The sequence below is a fragment of the Garra rufa genome, chromosome 5 (genome assembly GCF_049309525.1).
Source record: "Garra rufa chromosome 5, GarRuf1.0, whole genome shotgun sequence".
NCBI lineage: Eukaryota > Metazoa > Chordata > Actinopteri > Cypriniformes > Cyprinidae > Garra > Garra rufa.
The window spans coordinates 36,602,156-36,625,909 of record NC_133365.1 but is presented as its reverse complement, the minus strand read 5'-3'; the positions used below and the strand labels follow the sequence as shown (position 1 = coordinate 36,625,909).

Genomic DNA, 23,754 nt, shown 5'->3' with positions numbered 1-23,754 from the left:
ACTAAAGTTGTCACCTTTGTACCTTATTTAGACCTATAGGGTACATATTGGTATCTTACAAGTACATATGTGACTTTGGGTAGATTTGAAGCAATAACCAAAAATACACTGTATGGGTCAAAATGATTTTTCTTTTATGCCAAAAATCATTAGGATATTAAATAAAGATCATGTTCCGTTAATATATTTTGTAAATTTCCTACTGTAAATATTTCAAAACTTTTTTGATTACTACTATGCTAAGAACTGTGTATAGACAACTTTAAAGGTGATTTTCTCAGTATTTTGATTTTTTTTTTTTTTTGTACCCTCAGATTCCAGATTTTCAAACAGTTGTATCAAATTTTGTCCGATCCTAACAAACTATACATCAAAGGAAAACTTATTTATTCAGCTTTCAGAATGATGTATAATGTTTTGTGGTCCAGGGTCACATATTAGTAACTAAACAGAACAAATACTAAAGGGTACTGCCCCAGTGACAGCTTTTACATTTTTTTTTTTTTTCCTGTGTGAAAGCTGGGACCAATTCTAAGCAGCCATGGGTCCAGGAAAACCCACAATTTGTACATTTTAGAAATTAAAAAAAAAATTGTTGCCCAAAACAATGTTCAATTAAGCAGACTAGAGTCCTTACTGCAAATCACCAAACCCCATCCCAGCCATTTTAATGAAAATTGTGAAGTCAAGAAAGAGAAATGAGTCCAAATGTTTAATTAATAATTTATTGTACAAATGATGAAACATAATATTGTGAAAATGCATAACTGTTGTTATAACATTGTGATAAATAAATAAGTGGCCATTGAGTGTAAACACACATAAATCACAATATTAAACTGGCAAAGAGACAAGGCATGTTTATAGGCAGTTTTTCAGGCAATACAACGTCCGTCTCCAGTCATGGTTCTTGTGCACCAACAAATACACCTATAAGGTGCGGTAGTTCGTCCATTTTTAAAATGCATAGTTCACAAGACACATTATTGCGCGTCTTCACTTGATGCACGAGGGGCTCCGCGTGCGCGCGCCACGGTATTCCTTCACTCTGAACGTCTGTACTGCTCCAGATAATGTGCGTCCCGTCCTTCATGTCTTGTATCAAAGGGCTCGTTTCATTTACGAAGCTTTCCTTGATCTCGGTGTGGTTCCTTCTCGACCACTCTGTATGTGTCCGGTTGAAAATGTCACCGGCAGTCTGAAATGAACGACCGTGCAGCCGCGGGTCATGGCGTGAAGACGCTCAACGCAGCTTCAGAAAGTGTCGCACCATCCCCGCGATCCGCAGGAACTTGTCCTTCTTTCTCTGCTTGAGAGCCATCAGAGCTTTGGCCGTCTCTTCGGGGTCGTGTGCGAACGAGAAGATGCTCCTCACTCTCTCCTCGGCTTTCATGTCCCCGGTTTTCTGGAAGAGTCTCATGAGCGCGTCCTGGTTGACGTTGTCGAAGATGTTCGCCACCGCTCGTTTGCGGTTCGCTGTGTCAAACTTGTTGCCGTGGATCGATGGGCAGACCCGGCGAGATTCTGAGTACATATCGGTATACATCTTGCGACTTTTGTGTTGTTTAGCAGCGTTGGAGTAGCCAACTTGACCGATCTGAGCCGCTTTGGTGGCTGTGAGACGAGTGAGGAGTTTACAGTGACGGCAAGCTCTTTATAGTGCGACTGCACAGGCCCCGCTCACGGACATGACATCATCCGAGAGGAACGCCTTCCCGTTTACAGCCAACTACTATTTTGCCAGCATGCCTCTAGCTTTGGAAATGCAAGTAATTATGGATGAGACCACTGACGACACAAGTGCGCAATATTTATCATATAGATGGGTGCATTTGCACCCAATGGAGTTTAACCTATTTACCCTTTAAGAAACATTAGATAATAGATGTTAATTTAGATTTTAACACTTAAAGCACATTTTGCAGGGATGTGTGATTTTGGAGATGTGGGAACGCTAGTCTTGTGGACAACAAAGCAAAGAATTTACACTAGGCTACCACTCAAAAGTTTTTCTTTTTTAATAAAGAATAATAATAAAAATATATTTTATGTATTTTATTAATATTAGATGATAGCTGTTGATTTAGATTTTACCACATAAAGCACATTTTGCAGGGATGTAGGATTTTGGAGATGTCCAAAGTCTTGTGGACAGCAAATAAAAAACGTACACCACCACTCAAAAGTTTAAAGGTCATTGAGTATTTTTTTTTTTTTAAGAAATGTATTTTAGTAAGGCCATGTTCATAAATGTCATAAGTCAAAAATCTTACAGACCCCATTATTTGATGGGTCATTTGATACATTGCGTTCTCTGCAGACAGTTCAAATTCCTGTGCTAGTAGTTTCGTGACAAAAACGCACTTGACTCTCGTCATAGAACAGTGAATAATTATATTGTCATCACAATGGTGTTCTAATTGGGTGTCATTAACTGTATTAACCTGTATAACCAATTCTTTACTTACTATGCCATGGATTACATAATAGATGTACAGTACGTTTAAAAGACTGATGCAAGTCAAAAGTTGAAATATTATTACATCATCTATGGTAGACAATAAATGGAGAGTAGAACTAAACGTTGTGTCTTTTAACTAGAGTAGCACCCTTCAAAACTGCTCTACTTGATATGATTGCAAGATAACGTGTGACTGTAATTAAAATTACAATAACAGTAATATTTTTAATGATTTTAAATGAATCTAGTCTGCTCACCAAGCCTGCATTTATTTGATCCAAAGTAGAGCAAAAGCAGTAAAGTGTTAAAATATTTTTACTATTTAAAATAACTGCTTTCTAATTGAATGTTTTAAACTGTAATTTATTCATTATCATCATCATCAATATTTAAAAAAAAAGTAGCACTTATCTGAAATACAAAGATTTTGTCACATTATACACTACAGGGGTTTTCAACTCTGGCCCTCAAAGTCCACTGGTTAGAGCAAAACTCGGGGGGGCAGAGTTGAGATCCCCTGCACTGTAATTCAAAATCTTGGGGTCAGTATAATTTTTTTTTTTTTTTTGGAGAGGGTGGGTTCCTGTAGAAATTATAGGAATTAATACTATTATTTAGCAAGGATACTTTAAATTGATCAAAAGTGATGATACATACATTTGAATGCTGATAAAGACAAATGCTACTCTTCTGAACTTTCTATTCATCAAAAGAAACCTGATAAAATTATATTCAGCTGTTTTCTGCATAATAATAAATGTTTCCTGAGCAGCAAATCAAAATATTAAAGCAATTTCTGAAGGATCGTGTGACTGTAGTAATGATGCTAAAAATTCAGCTTCGAAATCACAGGAATAAATTACATTTTAAAATTATTCAAACAGAATTAGTTATTTTAAATAGCAAAAATATCTCAGCATTTGACTGTTTTTGCTGTACCTTGAATTAAACAACAACAACAACAAAAAACAAACATTTGACTGGTAGTGTAACTAAATTGGGAATTTTAAAATGAAACCGCATTTCAGTAAAAATAGTTACAGTTGAATATAAATAGCTACTTTTCCACCAAAGATAATTATGAAATCGCTGGGGATTTTCAGATATAAAGCAAGCAACTAATTTTTGCATGCTGTAAGAAACTCCATATAAACAAACTCAGCACACATGCTTGTGCACCTTGTTTATTCCCTGTCTGGTTTGCTTCAGAGAATTTCCCATTTGAGCTTTCATGGAAAACAAGCAAGTCAGACACAGGAATTTCCAAAAATGCCAGGTTCTGCAGTGACATTTATTTGGGCCCCAGAGACTCCCCCGAAATTTGCCATTGTTGCAATAATCTTGTGGAATGCCCGTTACTTGGCATCCATTGTGAATCTGTTGCGAAACAGGATACCCGTCTTTCTCAGGCTGGCATAACAGTTATGACTGGAGTCGAGGAGGATGGGAAATGTGCTGGAAGAGACGCCAGGAACATGTCATAAATATAAGCAGAAGTTCTCCGGAGTCTTGCACACAGAGCACAATAATGACCTTTTGACAGGGTAAAGGAAGCATTGGATTGAGGGCCTAGTCCTGCCCTCTTAAACACAAACTGAGTGTACTTTATCAATCCTAACAATGGGGAAACTAAATTTAACTCTGGTCAAAGGTTGCTTCAGATGGACTGCCTGAAGGAGAAGTAGTTCCCTCCCCTGCACACGCCTGGAGCCAGTAGCTGATTAAAAGAATAAACCTAGTTTTCTCTATACTCACTTAACCCTGAGAACCTGTACTGACACAGACTGCACTCTTTTGAATTTGACACAAATTTGTGCACATATGTAATACAGTAAATAGGGTGGGTTTTAACAAACTATAAATTTTTTGCATTGTTTTGAAATGCATTAATCAGCAAATTTCTGATTACACTGCCAGGCTGTCCATATTGAAGTCCATAAAACTTCAAAGCAGAAGAGAAGCACACACTGTGAGCAATAAAAATTAAGAAAATGAAGTAGTTTTACACATGAAGACATTTCATTTACTGTGCTGTTTCCACTGACGTTATGCGATTTGCAGACAAACACAATAAATGTTCAAACTGGAGATCAGGATTGCCGTGTTAAAGGAACACTCCACTTTTTTTGGAAATAGGCTCATTCTCCAACTCCCCCCGAGTTAATAAGTTGAGTTTTACCGTTTTGAAATCCATTCAGCCGTTCTCCTGTTCTGGCGATATCACTTTTAGCATAGCTTAGCATAGATCATTGAATCCTATTAGACCAATAGCATCGCATTCAAAAATGACCAACGAGTTTCCATATTTGTTGTATTTAAAACTTGACTCTTCTGTAGTCATATCGTGTACTAAGACCAGTGGAAATGCAAAGCTGTGAGTTTCTAGGCTGATAAGATTAGGAACTACACTCCCATTCCGGCGTAATAGTCAAGGAAGTTTGCTGCCGTAATATGGCCGCAGCAGGCGGAGTATTATCAGAAATGAGTTCCCAGCTAGTTTAGCATTTGCACATGTGCTGCGTGGTATTACTGCTCCTGCTTCAGCCTTATTACGGCAGCAAACTTGTGTGAGTGTAGTTCCTAATCTTATCAGCCTAGAAAATTGAAGCTTTGCATTTCCACCGGTCTTAGTACACGATATAACTACAGAAGAGTCAAGTTTTAAATAGGACAAATATCAAAACTCGTTGGTCATTTTTGAACGTGATGCTATTGGTCTAATAGGATTCAATGATCTATGCTAAGCTATGCTAAAAGTGATATCGCCAGAACAGGAGAACGGCTGAATGGATTTCAAAACGGTAAAACTCAACTTATTAACTCGGGGGGAGTTGGAGAATGAGCCTATTTCCAAAAAAAGTGGAGTGTTCCTTTATCAGATAGTAACATTCATTGTGGCTGAATTGCACAGATTTACTGTGTCTGGAATCATGACTTCATTATTTACCATTTTACAAATGTAGCTTTCTGCTTTCATTTCTGTAGAGAATGACGTCATGCAACAAAACAAACGGTGACACAATGTTCACTGTATGCAACTGTTGCTGAATAGCAAAAATCGAAGGAAGCAGCTGTGAAGATGTTTTTAAAAAAATAGCATTTACCTCAGTGTGCTGTATGGAGTAAAGAATGCAGTTCTTTGTTTTCGTCCCTTCCTGCATGCTTTGCTTAACTAAGCACTGTGGGGCCAGAGTCTTCAGCTTGTCGGATATGACAGCATTTGTCCCTGGAACAGATGACTTGATGTGCAGCAACAGACCTACATAGCACATTATCAAACACTGTTTAATTTAACTCTGACAATGAATTATTGATCAATGTTGTAATGCAGTCATCATCATTTTATTTTTGCATGTGAAAAAGCTCTGAAACAAGACAAACCTTTGAGATAAGACGAACCAAGTGGCCTAGTCTTTTTATTTTAAAGTGCATAATAAATGGTCAAGACTTATATCTGTTGATTTCATTCACTTCAATAACTCAAGACATAAAATGGCAGCCATTCTTTGCAGCATGATTTAATTTAGTATGATTTCTTTGCTTTAGCCAAATAAATGGAAGAAATTAGCAATAATGGTGTACCTGATTATGCATGCATTTTAATTTGATAAGTCTGTTTATGTTAAAATCCATGTTTCATCATTTACAGTTAAAGTCTAAAGTTTACATATACCTTGCAGAGTTTACAAAATGTTAATTAACATATTTTTTTTCTTTTTTTAGTACTGACCTGAATAAGATATTTCACATAAAAGATATTTACATTTAGTCCACAAGAGAAAATTATAGCTGAATTTATAAAAATGACCCCGTTCAAAAGTTTACATACACTTGATTCTTAATACTGTGTTGTTACCTGAATGATCCACAGATGTGTTTTTTTGTTTAGTGATAGTTGTTCAAAAGTTTTCACCCCCGGGTTTGAACCTTCTGTAATAGTTGCATATGAGTCCCTCAGTTATCCTCAGTGTGAAAAGATGGATCTCAAAATCATACAGTCACTGTTGGATAGAGTTCAAATACACAAAAATACTGAAAAACAAAAGAATTTGTAGGACCTAAAGGATTTTTCTAAAGAACATCGGGCAGTTTGTATGTGCATACGTGAACGTCTTTTATGTGAAATATCTTATTCAGGACAGTACTAAATAAAACATGCATTTTGTATGGTCCCTCTTATTTTGGTAAAAATAATTACCATTTTGCAGATTCTGCAAGGTGTACATAAACTTTTGACTTCAACTGTATTTGCAAAATGGTGTTGACATATTGTGTAAATTATAACTGAATAAACAATGATATAAAACATAAACATGCATAGTCTGCAGTGCACACATTGTGAAGAAACCTTTAGCACAATTCTCAGAAGCATTAGCACTGTTGCTATAATAACAGTTGTATAATGATATCAGGGCGCTGCTATCAAATCTGGCCACAAGGGAAAGTCTGGGGCAGGAGATTCCAGTTTAATTACTCGACTTGTTTTTATAGTATCATTTGAATCAGCTTCAACATTTGAACATACTGTCAAAAGTTATTTTTTTTTAATCAACAATGACAATGAAAAAAAATTTAAACATTAAGATATACAGTATTATTTAAAGTAAAAAACTTCTTAAAGACAGATTTCAGGTCATACTAGATGGAACCGATACTGATACTGGAACTGAACTTACCACCTCAGCTATTTAATTCACAGGCCTCAGTTCCAAACCCACAACTATGCAGCTTAATCTAATAGCTCAGCATTTGCTAGCCCAAAGACTCACAAATAGAACCTTATAATCATGCCAGCTGAAGGCCATTTACAGGAAGATGTGAGGTTAACGGTAATCATCCTTTATGACAGCCTGATTCCGAGACTCAAGTGTTGTGTTTTGCAATCAGAGTTTTGGCTTTGAGCTTCATGGATTTACAATAAAAGGCAGAGTTGGCGTCTAACAGTTTTTAAAATCTCCAATTATGTCTTGACTTGAATCATCACTAACAGTAAAACCAGACTTTGATCAGATCAGCACGGTAGAGCAGCTTCTTAGGAAAAAGCAATTAAACAGTCATCTAACACCAACACAGTACAGCTGGTAGTCCGCCAGTACTGCTAAATCTTGGCCCAAATACCATTCCCATTCCTGTTGTCTGTGCCTGGCTGAGATTCAGGCCAATATCACTACGGAAGCGGAAGTATCAGGCCATATTAGGAGAGAAAGACCACTGGGGGTGATCTTATTAAAAATATGAACAATATCTTAAAGGGAACCCTGGGTATTAAGACTTACATGGCTTAATATAACATAAATGGTGTCTCTTACTGAAATGTAGTAGAAAACCCATGAAAGATTTACCTTACTTAAAAAAATCCATTGTTTTATACATATTTTGGACTATGAGAAGCACTATTATTTTGATGACGTGAAAAGGTTGCACTCAGTGAGCTACTGGCACTACCTGTTGCTTTTTTTTTTAACTCTAACTTGGAAAATAAAATACTGATACAATGCCACATTGTGCAGTTTTTGGTTGTAATTTTTAACCGAAGGGTAAGAGAAGCAATGTCAGTCTTCACTGCTTTCTAGCAATAAGGAGATGAGAAAAGGATGGGGAGATGCCTTCCTAAAGACCCATGTCTTTGTTCTCTCCACTTTGGCCCTGATGCCTTTGAGGCTTTTATGAGACCAAAGCAACTGAAAGAGCTTACCAATGGCAGAGACAAGAAACTCTAAATGCCATCTTGGCAGAATGTAAACATGCCGATTTCACCCCATTAACAAAAAGTCTATGATTTGCCAATTATAAACTATTTAACTTTCAAAATTTGATGTACATTTTGTTTTTATTTAATTTTAATGGTTAATAATAATAATAATAATAATTATAATTATTATCATTATTATTATTATTATTATTATTATTTTTCTATTATTACTATTACAAGAAAAATATACGAATTGCCAAAAAGTAAAATGCTAATTTCTGTAATTAAAAAAAATCTTGGTTTTGTACATCATTTTTACTTAAAAAGTCAGGATAAATAATAATTATGACAAATTCAAAACTGGCACAAAAATGTAAAACTATTTTATTATTAGTTTTGACCTTTTATTTCATATTTATGACTCATTTTGATCTTATACATATGACTTTGTCATTTTTTTTAATTTTCTATCTCCTGGCAATTGATTTAATCATTTGTTAAACAGTTTCAGAGAAAGAGCGCAACCTGATCTAATGACGAAAAAATACCCAAGGAAACTTTTTTGGAAGACGCGAAATACGTACCTGCATGTTTTGTGACATCTTTAATGTGAAATGTCCACTGAGTGGTGCATCCCTGGCACAGATAAACATACATATGGTATGTTTTGTGTGACATTGGTTTTGTACATGTCACTGTAGTTCTGACTTGAAATGTCCAGTAAGTGGCGCTATAACTCTAATGCTCTGACGTTTTAAAATAACGTACCTTCTGCACTACACCAAAACCTACCTGATAGTATGAACAAAACTGAATGTGATGTTAAAAAAAAAAAAAAAAAAAAAACGCAAATCGCAATTTGTTTTTCAATCTCTCATCTTTCAGTTCTTTCGTCATGAGTCATGTTTTTCACAGGATTCTTACCCAATTCCGTCACAGCCGAGTTACTGAGCAAGATTACTACATCCGGAAAGCGAAACATATGAAGTCATAATCATTACTGTGTACGAAAAACGACTACAAGTGCTCACTGTTTTACAAACTCAAGTGTTCATTTCTGTTGGAAACTGCAGTGTTATGTACTTATTGGTAGAGGGCGACTGATGTATCGGTTTTGCCTATTAATCGGCACTGATAGTTGATTGGCGGAACTAACGGTTATCGGTTTTCTGGGTTGGTCCGTTGCTAGAGCGGCTGAGAAGGTTCTCTTTATACAGCATTTATACATATACATACAGCATAAGAGTGGCCTCTAGTGGCGGAAATCAATGACAGCACATGCAGTTTGTTTAGACACATGACAGAGCAGGGGCCCGTTTCAGAAAGGGGGTTAAGTGAAAACTCTGAGTATGTCAACCCTGAAATAAGGGAAACTCTGGGTTTTCCGTTTCAGAATGGGCGGTTTATCAAACCTGAGAAAGCAGAGTAAGTCAAGCCTGTTTCTGAAAGAGAGGTAACTTATACTCAGAGTCAGTTACCTTGGTAACTTACTCTGTGAACCAAACCTGGTCAGGAGCAGGTTTTCTTCTGTAAACCCAGAGTTTCTTTCGGTCTCCTCCCCCTTTTTAAAGTGTAAGTGATGTTTAAATACATCATTCATTTATGCTTCAAAAATGCTTTTCTTAGTGAGTGTTTTGGAATGTAAATTGTGCATTTTACTTAAAACAAGAAAAATAATCTTAATGCAAATGGAAACAAGATTATTTTTCTTACCCAATTAATATGCAAAATAAAAAAAATACACTTAAAAGATTAAATAAACACCTTATATACACTGTAAAAATTAAGTGCAAAAACCTTATTTTACAGACTTTCCCTTGTTTCAGTTACAATATTTTACTTTAACTTTATGGTTTTTGTTTGCCAGCCGTCGCTACCAGTCGTTTGACCGTTTTTTTACATTATAAAACCTTTATTTGACAGATTTTACCTAGATTATTACAATGAAAGCACTAAATGTTCTACAGAGAAACATTGTTATTTTACAAATCATTACAATAAAAAAAAACCTTCAATAAAGTGCCAAAGCATGCTCAAGGTGAAAAATGAACAGTTTTATTTAAAAGACAAAAGACAAAATCTGCACAAATGCCATATTAAATTTTTATATACAAATGCCAACACGTGTTTCCCATGACAAAGGTTTCAGTCACTCAGTATGTAGTTTTAATAATGTTAAAAATGTTTAATATTTATCAGATTATAAACTTGTCCATTTACTTGGGAGTGCAGTGCACTTCTCTCATTTGAATGGTTGTGATATTTGAATGATTCTGATACGTCGCGTTGTTACACCGTGCCTGGTTAGGACACGCGACAAGGCGGCCGCTGCAAATCATTTAAACTGTGTGTCAGTACATCATAAATAGACCAAGGCATTGGTTTACTGTCGCGGATTTGTCCTGTTGCATGCGCCGCATCCAGTATAGGCAGCATCACTAATTATAATGGGTTCTATTGTATTTTGTCGCTTCGCACAGCGGCGCTCGCTGACACGTTGTCAGGTGCATTTGAATTATCATGTCTGTTTATTTGAAATTAGCGGGCCAAATATTTTTCTCTCACGGGCCGGATGTGGCCCGCGGGCCGCAGGAACCCTGCGTGTAGTACATGTTTTCATATCATTACTTAGGCCCAATCCCAATTCTATTTTCTACCCCTTCGCCTACCCCTCGCCCCTTCCCCTTGTCCCTTGAAACAGGAAAGGGGAAGGGCTAAAATATTTCCCCTAAGAAATGGGACACCACTACAACACTGTTACACGTCATCACACGTTGTCGCTAGTTCCTAATGTTACATCAGAGAACATGCACAGATGTTTATCACACATTCCAAGATGTCAAAAATGTTGTCATGTTGCAAAAAGTACAAATGTACGGTGTACGCACCGTTCATTCACATGTACATATATGGCCGTAAGCAAAACAAGCATCGCGTTATCACATGCACTGCAAATTGCTAATCAGTGGTGTAGCGGTGCCGGGAGAAGTGGGTATATGCTTCATTTGTGAATTTCGTTTTGACCTTTCTATTTGAACGCATTCGTTTACTGGATCCTTGGACTAAAATGTTTACAGGGGTTCACTGGGTTAAGAAATTTCTGATTGTAAAAATCTGCTTCTTTTCATTTGTAAGGTATTGTTTTCGTTATTATGTACTGATTTAAATTACTGGTGTGGGAGACGGAGCGGGCGCAGTCACATTAGGCGCAATCATCAAATATATTTCAAAGCAAGCCGGCGCCACGGTCCTGACTGCATCATCACTGCCTTTATTGGGTGTTTTTAGCGAATAAATACATTTATTCACATGACTGCATGTGGTGGACTGCCATGATTTTGGCGAATACAGGACACTACTGAATAATGCGCATCAGAGGGGATTTAAAAAGTGGAAGTGTATATACACCGTATACCTGCGTACACCCTCCACTACACCACCGTTGCAAATTGCCGTGCCACTGGTCTTTCGTGTTTCTAACATGCAGTCAAGTGTATATGACATGAAAATATATTTTGTAATATCGTGCAATCAGGGCTATCTGCTAGCAAACTTTAGCGATTTTTTTGCAAACGTTTATTTACAAAACAACACTACAAACACAAACACAAGATTGAAGGTAATATACATATAATGAAAAATTGTCATAAAAATCCTTAAAGGCAAAAATTACCTGCATTTATGGGTCTGCTTGCTCGAGTGAGCAGCCATGTTGGAAATTTCTCTTAGCCCTTTGTTTGAAGTGAGGTCCCGAAAAATCTTCGTTTGGAGAGCTATCTGGCCCTTCCCCTTACCCCTACCCCTCCAACCAAAAGAGAAATGAGACACCCCTACCCCTTCACGTGAACGCGCCAAACGGAGGGGTAGGGCTAAGTGTAGGGGTAAGGGGTAGAATTGGGATTGAGCCTAAGTGATTCATTTGTTGACTAGACTAGCATTGGTGGAGAAAGGACAGCAGTATACTTTTGCCCATTTGCCCAAATTCTTATAGACCGCCACTTGAATTGAACACGAAGCGTCCAGTATGTGTGATAGGCTACCAGATAGCTGCGAGTTCTTCTAGATGCAGCGCATATCCATATGTATGGAATTTTAATTTCCTTTGTGTAGATATTTAAAGACGGCAATCTGATATTGATATACTTTACAACAGAAGTCCATTTGTAACATTAAGATTGATTAAAGCTTTGGAACAGAAGTATTGTTCCTTGTTAGAGTGTGTTAATTTCTTTTAAAAAAAATGTAGTTGCTTTTGTTAACAATAACAACATATAATTAATATTAATTTTTTTTATTCATTTACAAAATATGGTTCTGTAGGCTACTTTTTATTTAAATAGTAGAGTAGTGTTCAGGGTTTCTGCAGATATGAACAAGTGAAATTTAAGACTTTTTAAGACCTTTTTAATACCACCTTATATGAAATTTACGACCGAACCTGTAATGGAAATAGATATTATATTACATGCATACATGTAATATTTAATGTGTTTAATGTAAAAAGCAAACACAATTTCATGGCTGTCATAAATTAAATTTATTACTACGATATACTGTGAACTTTTCATATCAGCAGATACTATTCCACACAAAATATCCCCATAAAAGTACCACTAGAAATATCTGACGTAAAAAAAAATTCTGAAGCAATATTTTCATCAGTGCTCTATTAGCTTTTACATCTTAAATCTGCATATTTGATTTACCTTTATAAAGGCCTTTTTTTTTTACTTTTGAAATGTATGCATTACCTTTGAAATTTATTTTATGAATTTATCAATAAATTCTAAATGGCTGTTAGCAGTGAGATTACATAATTTACACTGCAAAATTAAAAAGTGAGATTAATGTTTTAAATACATTTATTGATTTATAAATATGTACATTAGAAATGTTGGGTGTGGAGGCATACTTTTAAACACTAAACTACCAGCAGGTGGCGGTAAGTCACTTCATGAGCGAGTTATTTCAACTGATTCGATCAAAACGCTGAATTATAGCAAAACGTTGCTAGGAGAATGCTTCTGCTAATGTTGCATATTGTCTAATAGGTAAGTAACTACTTGACTAACTAATTTTTTATTGAGCTAAAATTAATGTAACATTTGTAATTGTGAGAATTTTCAACAAAAAGCTCAGTTGGTATATTACTGAACTATATCATGTTATAAATAAACTATACATTTGAAATTTTTACCTCAGTGTGTTTCTTTAGAGTGCTGTTACATTCATTTGTTTTAAAGTATGTCACAAATAGACCAGAAATACACTATCCATTATCAATTTCTGTTTACGTTGAATGTATTAAAATAGGAATCTTTCTTGCCTTTCGATGCTTCGCTAGTTGTTTTTGTCACTTCAGTTTTAATCAGGCGGTTTGTTCGGTCGGGCAAGTAAAAAAAAAAAACATTTTAAAAGTATTTCGAAGGCTGGCGGTCAGCTAGCTCGAGCTATATTTCTTATTATTATTGAGAACATTATATACAGAAAAAGGTAGTTTGACCTGTATTCTGCTACTGCGATTCTGAAGACGCAGTAACTTCCACAGAGGGAGAAAAAAATCTAGTTGTTAGCAACTGGCCTTAGCCAAGCCCTATATTCAGTTTTTTCAAGCTAAGTATCGCTAAACTTGCACTTCCCCATAGCTAAAAAGTTAAATCCATTTTACTTCTGCGGTACAATCCGAGAGAGACTTGCGCCAATAACAGAAAGCTGATTGGCTATTGCATGCTGGTCTCATTTGTAGTTTAAATACAGCAAATTACATTTGGAATTGTGAAATAAAGAACTACAACACCACGGAAACAACAAAAAGAGAATTTAAATGAGCACTAGAGGTAGCGTTACATGGACATCGGAAAAATAAGACCTGTGTAAAATTATTTAAGACCTAGAACAGCGAATTTAAGACTTTTTAAGGCCTAAAATTTTGATTTTTAAATTTTAGACTTTTTAAGACCCCGCGGAAACCCTGAGTGTTAATTTCGTCAGACGAGACGAGACGAAATATGTTCGTCAACGACCTTTTTTTTCATGACTAAGACGAGACGATGACAAGACTGCACCACTGTCCAAAAACGCTGACTAAGACTAAATTAACATGCCTTATTGTTGACGAAAAAAGACGAGACGAAAATGTTTTGCATAAAATAAAAACTAAGATAAAATCTCTCTTCATTTTCGTCTACAATCGTCTCTGCTTTTTCATCAGCGGTTACGGCTTTAAAATATTCAAACTGGCTGGCGCTGAGCCAGAGACGGACGAGCTCTGCGCTTGTCATATAATCACAACTATGCAGTGTTTTTAACCACATAACGCTTATTTAAGGTTTCAGACATTTAAATACACATAAGTACTAGTAAAAGGAGACATTTAGAGTTTGTAAAATACACACATAGGTCTATGGAAGCAGCAAATAACAATCTATTCAAATATAATTTGCCGATGTGTTTTATTCATATCACATACACATAGGCTAAGTAACTAAAAAGTTCACTCTATTCCTCTTCTAGTTCACCAGCCACCTACTTGCATGTATTTCGGGAGAAACGGATGAATGTATATGTGCTGTAAATACGGCTGACAGGACTCTGAACAGCAGCGCGAACAAACATGGCCGCGCCCATCTCACGTTACAGATTACGATCCAGATCATTAGGGTTTTAAACGACGAAACATACTAATTCACACATATTTGTGAATCGGAATATTAGATAGTTCATGGCATGGTAAGCAAGTGTGTGAGTATTCTGGATAAAAAAGGAAAAACGAAATAAAAGCGATCTATCTGTCATACAGTGTTATTGTGTCTGTGTTGTGTCACGTGACAAGCTTGATGCGTCACCATGGAAACAATAAGGACGAACGTTCTAAAATAACGGTCGCTTAAAAAAAACTCACTCTCAGGGGTCCGCTAGATAGAATATTTTAAACTCACCACTGCAAGTGTTAATCATTTGTGAATGTGTCTCCTAAATCAGAAATTGAAAACCAGACACGTTTAACATTTGCATTCAACAAAAATCATTCAACAAGTGTATTTTGTCAGGTAATTATGACATTTAACCAATGTTTGAGATATGTGAAACACTTTTTTTTACTGAAATGTGTATCAGTAATAATCTCAGTAATAATGTGTTATTTAAAAAAAAGACTACAATTTTTTGACTAAACCTAGACTAAAATATATTGAGTTCTTTTTTGACTAAAACTAGACTAAAATTAAAAGACTTTTAGTCGACTAAAACTTGACTAAGATACCTTGAGTTTTCTTTTGACTAAAACTAGACTAAAATGACGAGACTTTTAGTCGACTAAAACTTGACTAACAAAAAAAGATATGTGAATGACTAAATATGACTAAATCTAACAAGGACATTTGGCACAAGACTAAGACTAAATTAAAAATAGGTGACGAAATTAACACTATAGTAGAGCACTATTTATTTTCCATTCAGTAGCCATTTTAAAAACTATCGGTCAATTAATCGGTATCGGCCAGTGTGGTCCAGCCTAGCTATCGGCATTGGTAAAATCCATCAGTCGACCTCTGCTTATTGGTAAGTATTTTGTGTCATTATATTCTGACTACATATTACTAACTAAAACAAACAAACAGACACTTACAGACACAATTAAAATGAATCATAATTACACCAGACACATTATGAATGCAAACAGGGTCAACTTAGTTTTCTCATAAATCTTTTTGAAATCAAAGTTAATGCCAGAGAGACAGCCACATTATCCTGGAGAAAGCTTCAATGTTTCTGGAATAATCCATAATGATATTTAAACACAAAAAGCAATTATTATAATAACAACAACAAAACAACTGATTAATCCTCTTTTCTCAGAGTTTGCATAACCCACACATAACTATTGAGAGTGTATAATTGTTCAACCAGGGCACAGAATATACTAGTGAGACGACTGGCACACTATCAAGGTGGACAGCTTGTGTTTCCCCACACGCACGCTCAGCATCCAGGGACGAGCCAGAGCATGAGGATTACATGAGTCATCAACACTGCTCCCACACAGGCACCCAGGCAGCATTACGCACTAAACTAGTCTGAACTGGATAAAGCACCACCCGTTCCCTATCTGACAGTGCCTTGCCCTCGGTTTCTATTTCCCTATTTTCTCTTGTTCTTTCAACCACTCTTTTTAATGAGCGTGATATCTCCAAGTCAGATGACAGCCGGACCACATGTGTCCTACGAGTTAGCTCAGTGAACCATAGCTTTACTGAGGTCACTTTACGAAGTTGTCAGGCACAGACAACACTCTCTCTCTCTTTCTCACTGGGTGGTTTTAGTGTCTTGTTCCACTTGCTTGAATATCTCACACCACAAGCCGCTTGCTCTGTACTGACCGTCCTGATCGCCTTTCTAATGACTCTGGATTGTGAAGTGGTTATAGGTGGATATGTGCTTCAGGACAAAAAATTAAAATGACAATATATGTTTATTACTTCAACCTGTCCTAGAGCAAATTGTTCATACTCGCATATGACAATAAAGAATTGTCTAGGTTAAGCTCCACTTACAGCATTAATTTGCACAGACAATCATTTCAACAGTCAGTGTGTTACAAATAGCAATGTGTGTGTGTGTGTGTGTGTGTGTGTGTGCAGGACAGTCATTAAAAAAAGAATAGGCTAAACTAGGGATTCTCATAAGCTGGTAATTATTTTCATAGTATGGCCATGGTCATACTATGTACAGTAGTTATGAAAAGTAATTAAAGAAAATCTTTTTAAATGAGTCCTATATTATTTAAGTCTTAAACTAAAAAATTTAGATGGAAGACACATTATATGGTAACGATATATTTTGCGTCCTTAGGATAAAGCTCAAAAACGTAATTATTATACAAAAGTTAATCTCCACTTACATATCATTAAAAACCAAATCCATTTTTTTAGATGTTAGCTTATGTTTTTGAATAAAGTCTTTTGTGTTTATAAAAACTGCATTTATTTGATATATCAAAGTTTGGGATCAGTAAGATTTTTAATGTTAAAAAAAAAAAAAAAAAAAAAAATTCTTATATGCTCATCAAGGCTGCATTTACTTGATCAAAATACAGAAAATAAAATGTTATATTGTGAAATATTATTACAGTTTAAAATAATTGTTCTATATTAATATCTTCTAAAATGTATTCCTGTGATGCAAAGCTGAATTTTTAATCAGCCATTACTTCAGTTTTTAGTGTTACACGATTCTTCAAAAATAATTCTAATATGCTGATTAATTACTGTTATTATCAATGTTAAATATAATAAGTATGTTAAATATTTCTATTTCGCTGTTCTTTTCAACTTTTTATTTGTTAAAGAATCCTGGAATAAAAAAAATTTAAAAATCACAGGTTCCAAAAAAATATTAAGCAGCACGACTGTTTTCAACATTGATAAATCAGCATATTAGTTTGATTTCTGAAGGATCATGTGACACTGAAGACTGGAGTAATGATGCTGAAAATTCAGCTTTGTATCACAGGTATAAATAACATTTTATAGTATATTCACATAAAAACAGTTATTTTAAATTGAAATAATATTTCACTATATAACATTTTTTTCTGTGTTTTTGATCAAATAAATGCAGCCTTGATGAGCATAAGAAACGTCTTTTAAAACCATTAAAAATCATACTGATCCTAAACTTTTGAAGGGCAGTGTATATATATGTTCAAATGTGTTCATATTTTAATATATTTTTATTATTATCAAAGTGAAAAACAGCTATGCTGCTTAATATGTTTGTGGAAAGCTTGATACATTGATTTTTATGATTCTTTGATGAGAAAGTTCTCATCATAGAAAGTTCAAAAGAAAAGCATTTATTTGAAATGGAAATCTTAACAGTATACGCTTTTACTGTCACGTTTGATTAATTTAAAGTGTCCTTGCTGAATAAAACTATGAATTTCTTTCAAATAAATAAATAAAAAGCTTTTTTTAAATAGATTATCCTTTTTTGATGAGAAAGTTCTCATCATAGAAAGTTTAAAAGAACAGCAATTATTTGAAATAGAAATCCTAGCATTATGTTGTATGTCTTAAATGTCACTTTCCATTAATTTAAAGCATTCTTGCTGAATTAAAGTATTCATTTCTTTAAAAAAAAAAGGTTACTGACCTCCATAGTTTTTTAATTGAATTATATATCATTTTGTTTAAAAAAATATGTATTTTAATTGTGCAATTTTTTTATAAGTTATATAAATTATTTATAAGTGGTAAGAAGAGTTATTTCATTATTTTGAAGGGCAGTGTATATATATTTAATATATTTTTATTATTATCAAAGTGAAAAACAGCTATGCTGCTTAATATGTTTGTGGAAAGCTTGATACATTGAAAAAAATGAAAAAATGAAAAAATGAAAAAAAAAAAAAAAAACTTGTGGTGCATCATAACGGCTACTGTTTCTTATCAGTGCTTTGGAGACTCAATGTGTTGTAAACACTACCAGGAGTGTTTACACTGTATATGGTTACCGAAGAGCGTCGCCATGGTATCTGTTATCTGTATGGTGAGCCACTGTCCCCATGACAGCATAAAAGTGGGAGAGCGGAAGCATTGCCTAAACGCAGCTGAAGTAAAGCATGTTTTAACTATGAAAACAGTTTGGCGTTAAAAAAACATTCTGAATCTGTGCTCTTAAATTACAAAACGGGAAACTCACAGAAACGCAAAGACAGTCACAAACATAAGCAGAGCGTGCTGTCAAAGCAAACTGCGTCACAGCGCTGCCACATTGACAAACATTCTCCAAATGATCCTCATTAGCAATGAGTAAACCGTGACTCCAAGTTCAAGCTCAAGTGAGATTAGCACTAGCCTATCGCCGAGGGCCTAGTAGTTTGTGTCCTCATACTGTTGTCCAAACAGGAAAGCATTTACACAGGCAGAGAATTTCTTTTCAAACCTTGTGTTTACTGTACCTATTTTCGTCTACTGACGAGAGCCAATGAGCGACAGATGCACTGAGCTAATACCGTGTTTTCCAAAGACTGTGAACTTTGGGATGTTGCTTATTTTAGATGGAAATCTGAACTACTGTTCTGTTCTTCAGTGGATTCCTTAAAAAAGTAGTTCACTTCCAGAACAAAAATTTACAGATAATGTTCTCACCTCCTGGTCATCCAAGATGTTCATGTCTTTTGTTCTTAAGTCGTAAAGAAATTGTTTTTTGAGGAAAACATTTCAGGATTTCTCTCCATAAAATAGACTTCTATGGTGCCTGCGAGTTTGAACTTCCAAAATGCAGTTTACAGTGCCTTGCGAAATTATTCATAACCCCCTCATTTTTTTCACATTTTGTTATGTTGCTGCCTTATGTTAAATTACTTTCTCACATCAATCTACACTCCCTACACCATAATGGCAAAGCAAAAAATAGGTTTTTAACATTTGTGCAAATTTATTAAAAATAAAAAACTGAAAAGATCCCGTTGCATAAGTATTCATACCCTTTTCTGGGACACTCGAAATTTAGCTCAGGAGCATTCATATTGCTTCTAGATGTTACTACACTTCGAGTGGAGTTAAACTGTGGCAAATCCATTTGAATGAGTATGATTTAGAAAGGCACACACCTCTCAGAAAAGGTGTACTTATTTCAGTGTTTTATTTTTAATAAATTTGTAAAATTTGCTAATCTGGTTTTGCTTTGTCATTATTATGGTGTATGGAGTGTAAATTTTACAAATTTATTAAAAATAAAACACTGAAATAAGTACATTGCATAAGTATTCATACCCTTAACTCAGTACATAGTTGAAACACCTTTACAGCCTCAAGTCTTTTTGGATATGATAAGCTTTGCACATCGGCGTTTGGCAATTATCTACGGTGGCCGACAGAGGCCAACGCGCTGCAAACAAGAAAACACATGCAAACAGAAAAAACGACAACAAATTAAGAAAACATCTTCATCAGTTTGACAACACAGGCGCTGCAAATCCTCGCAACGGAAACACAAATACGGAAAACGCGCTGCAAATTCTCACAACACAACCAAACTCAGAAACGCGCTGCGAACACAAGAACGCACTGCATATCGCACGGCCCACAACGGAAATGTTTCAGGGGGACTTCAAAAAGTGACGAACCCATCTGGGACCTGATTATTTTTTCAGTGGCTGTTGGTCAGAGCAGAGGTGTTATCGGTGAACTATCGCTTTTTAGTGATAGTATAGTATCTATCACTTAAAGGTGATAGTGATATAAATAATCAGGTCCCAGATGGGTTCGTCACTTTTTGAGGTCCTCCTGAAACATTTCCGTTGTGGACTGTGCTATATGCAGCGCGTTTGTTAGTTTGCAGCGCCCTCGTGTGTTTGCAGCGCGTTTCTGAGTTTGGTTGTGTTGTGAGAATTTGCAGCGCGTTTCCGTATTTGTGTTTGCGTTGCGAGGATTTGCAGCGCCTGTGTTGTCAAACTGATGAAGATGTTTTCTTAATTTGTTGTCGTTTTTTTCTGTTTGCATGTGTTTTCTTGTTTGCAGCGCGTTGGCCTCTGTCGGCCACCGTAATTATCTGCCATTCTTTGCCTCACCTTTTCACCTCTCAAGCTCTGTCAGCTTGGATGGGGGCTGGCAGACATTTTTTGTTCCAATCGTCTTCCATTATGGATAATGCTTCTGTGAACCTTCAGTGCAGCAGATTTTTTTTCTGAACTCTTGCCTAGATCATTGCCTTAACGCAAGTCTGTCACTGAGCTCTACAGGCAGTTATCTTGACCTCAGGTCTTGGTTTTTGCTCTGATATGCATTTTCAGCTGTTAGACCTTTTCTGAGAGGTGTGTGCCTTTCTAAATCATACTCATTCAAATGAATTTGCCACAGTTTAACTCTATTCGAAGTGTAGTAACATCTAGAAGCAATATGAATGCTCCTGAGCTAAATTGAGTGTCCCAGAAAAGGGTATGAATACTTATGCAACGGGATCTTTTCAGTTTTTTATTTTTAATAAATTTGCACAAATGTTAAAAACCTATTTTTGCTTTGACATTATGGTGTAGGGAGTGTAGATTGATGTGGGGAAAAAGTAAGTTAACATAAGGCAGCAACATAAAATGTGAAAAAAATTAATAATTTCGCAAGGCACTGTAAATGCAGCTTCAAAGGGCTCTAAACCCAGCCGAGGAAGAAGGGTCTTATCTAGTAAAATGAAAAATATACAATTTATACACTTTTTAACCTCAAACGCTCGTCTTGTGTAGCTCTTGTGTAGTATTTCGGTTCATGACAGTTAGGGTATGTCAAAAAACTCTTATCTCATTTTCTCCAACTTCAAAATCATCTTACATCGCCCCAGTGTTTACAAAGTGAACGTGCAAAGAAGGTCAAACACCCTTTACAAAAAAAGGTTAAACAGCGATGTAGGACGATTTTGAAGTTGGAGGAGAAAATGGTAGAGATGGGAGTTTTTTGACATACCCTAACTGCCATGAACTGGAATAAACAGTTCACACAGAGCCAGACAAGAGGAGTAATTGAGGTTAAAAAGTATATAAATTGTAATTGTTTTAAGAAAATAACCGATCATTTCGCTAGATACGACCCTTCTTTAAAGCCCTTTGAAGCTGCATTTAAACTGCATTTTGGACGTTCAAAGTTGCAGCACCATAGAAATCCATAGAAATCCACTATATGGAGATAAATCATGAAATGTTTTCTTTACAACTGTAGAACAAAAGACATAAACATCTTGGATGACAAGAGGGTAAGTACATTATCTGTACAGTTTTGTTCTGGAAGTGAACTACTCCTTTAACTATAATTACTGAAACTGAAACTAAAAAGTATAAAAGTTAGTAATAGAAATAAAAGCATTAAGGTAAGCATTAACTGAAAATCAAAACTATAATAGACTTCATAGTTCATTAGTATTCTTCAGTGGCTCAAGGCTAATTTCCAAAAGCCTGTCAGTCTGTCTCGCTCTCTGTCTGTCTGCCTCTCTCCTGTGACCTGACCATGACGGGCGAGATCTCTTTGGAGGACAGCCAAAAAAGAAAGAGAAAGAAGAGTCTGGAGCCCGCATGCCGGCATGTTATTGTTAATCCTGGCCAGGGAACAAGGTCGAGGAAGCCTGCAATTCCCTGCCTGCCAAAAGGCTTTGACCAACAACCCACACCCCCTCAGCCGTTTCCTATGTTACTTAATAACAGGACCATGCCAAAACACTGGTTCGGACTAACAGACAATAAAGCCTGTTTCAAATGATTGTGCTTCACCTGAAGCCCTTTGTTTTAATGCTCAGCAAAAATTGCTGGCAGAGGAGATTTACATGTAACCAGTTAAATATTTAAGTATATTAAAAATATATATATATAGAAAGGACTTCGACTTGATCTTAAATGCACTGTGTGTGCGTTTTTATTAAACATCCAAAAACCACTAGAACAGTGTTATATATTTTGTTCTTGTGTACTAATATTATCCCAAATGTTTAGCTCCAACCCCAATTAGACACACCTGAACCAGCTAATCAACCTCTTACTAGGCATGCTAGAAACTTCCAGGCAGGTATGTTAAGGCAAGTTGGAGCTAAACTCTGCAGGACATTGGCCCTCCAGGACCAGGTTTGGGCATCCCTGGATTGCACGGTTAATGTACTATTGAATGTACTACTGTTGTTCTGGTAATTTAATGCCGTTTAAACCACAGGAAAAAAGTGTGGAAGATGCCAAATCATATAGACAAGGTCTTAAGCAGGAAAGGGCGCAATATTTTGACAAACTAAATTAATAGGTGGTAAAGATACATACAATCAGTATTATTGTTAAGATATTAACCTAATAGTTCATCTACCTGACCGGAAATGATAAAAACACACACAAATGCGGTCAAGATTCTTTCCCTGGAAATACTGAATCAGTTTGGTCAACCACAAACATCTTTTGTTCCTCAGCCAGTTTTTTTGCACTCTTCTCCTTCAATTGTTATAACTTTTGGCAGTCTATAGTACTTTTTTCCCAGTCCGACCGATTAGTACAGCCTAAAACATGATAATAATTGACCATTTTCAGCAGCAATAATCAGCAAAATATGCGAGTTTCGTTCGGTTCAGTGGCATTGTTTATGTTCAGTGCCGGCAATATGGCTGATTGTCGCCTGCCAATGAAGTCATACATTCTTGATTTTCCCCTTTTTTCCAGAAAACCTGGAAACATGAAAGACGCTTTAATACTGCATGTTATGCGTTTTATTAGACAGGTGACGACGCACAGTAGCATTATAACTTAACTTTCAACACACTCGGATGTATCTATTATGATAAAACAGCGCTGTTTTACCTCAAACACGCGTGACAAAGAGCTAAAGCAGTGAACAGTGGCGTAATAAAAGCTCTGTTGCATTTAAGTCATGTGTCCGCTCGTCTCTTATTAGCAATCGCTCCAGCGGCCTTGTTTCGCTTCCACAGCTCTTAGCCCCACTGTGCTTAATACCACAGTGACAAGAATAAATCTTTAATACATTAGCTCATCTATGAACATGATCTCTGCCCGAGTCCCGCCAGGTTGCATTGACTGTGAGGATGAAGACAACTGCCACGTTTCCACACTCAATCATGGCATCAT

At 35.9% G+C, this 23,754-nt stretch overlaps 1 protein-coding gene across 1 annotated transcript; it reads right to left on the bottom strand.

The window, feature by feature from the left end:
- Positions 1 to 711: 711 nt before the first annotated feature.
- tcima (transcriptional and immune response regulator a) lies at positions 712 to 1,651 on the bottom strand. The gene has a single exon (XM_073841300.1). It carries the CDS (start codon positions 1,544 to 1,546, stop codon positions 1,244 to 1,246), a length of 303 nt encoding a protein of 100 aa, XP_073697401.1. The 5' UTR covers positions 1,547 to 1,651; the 3' UTR covers positions 712 to 1,243.
- Between the last annotated feature and the right edge of the window lie 22,103 nt (positions 1,652 to 23,754).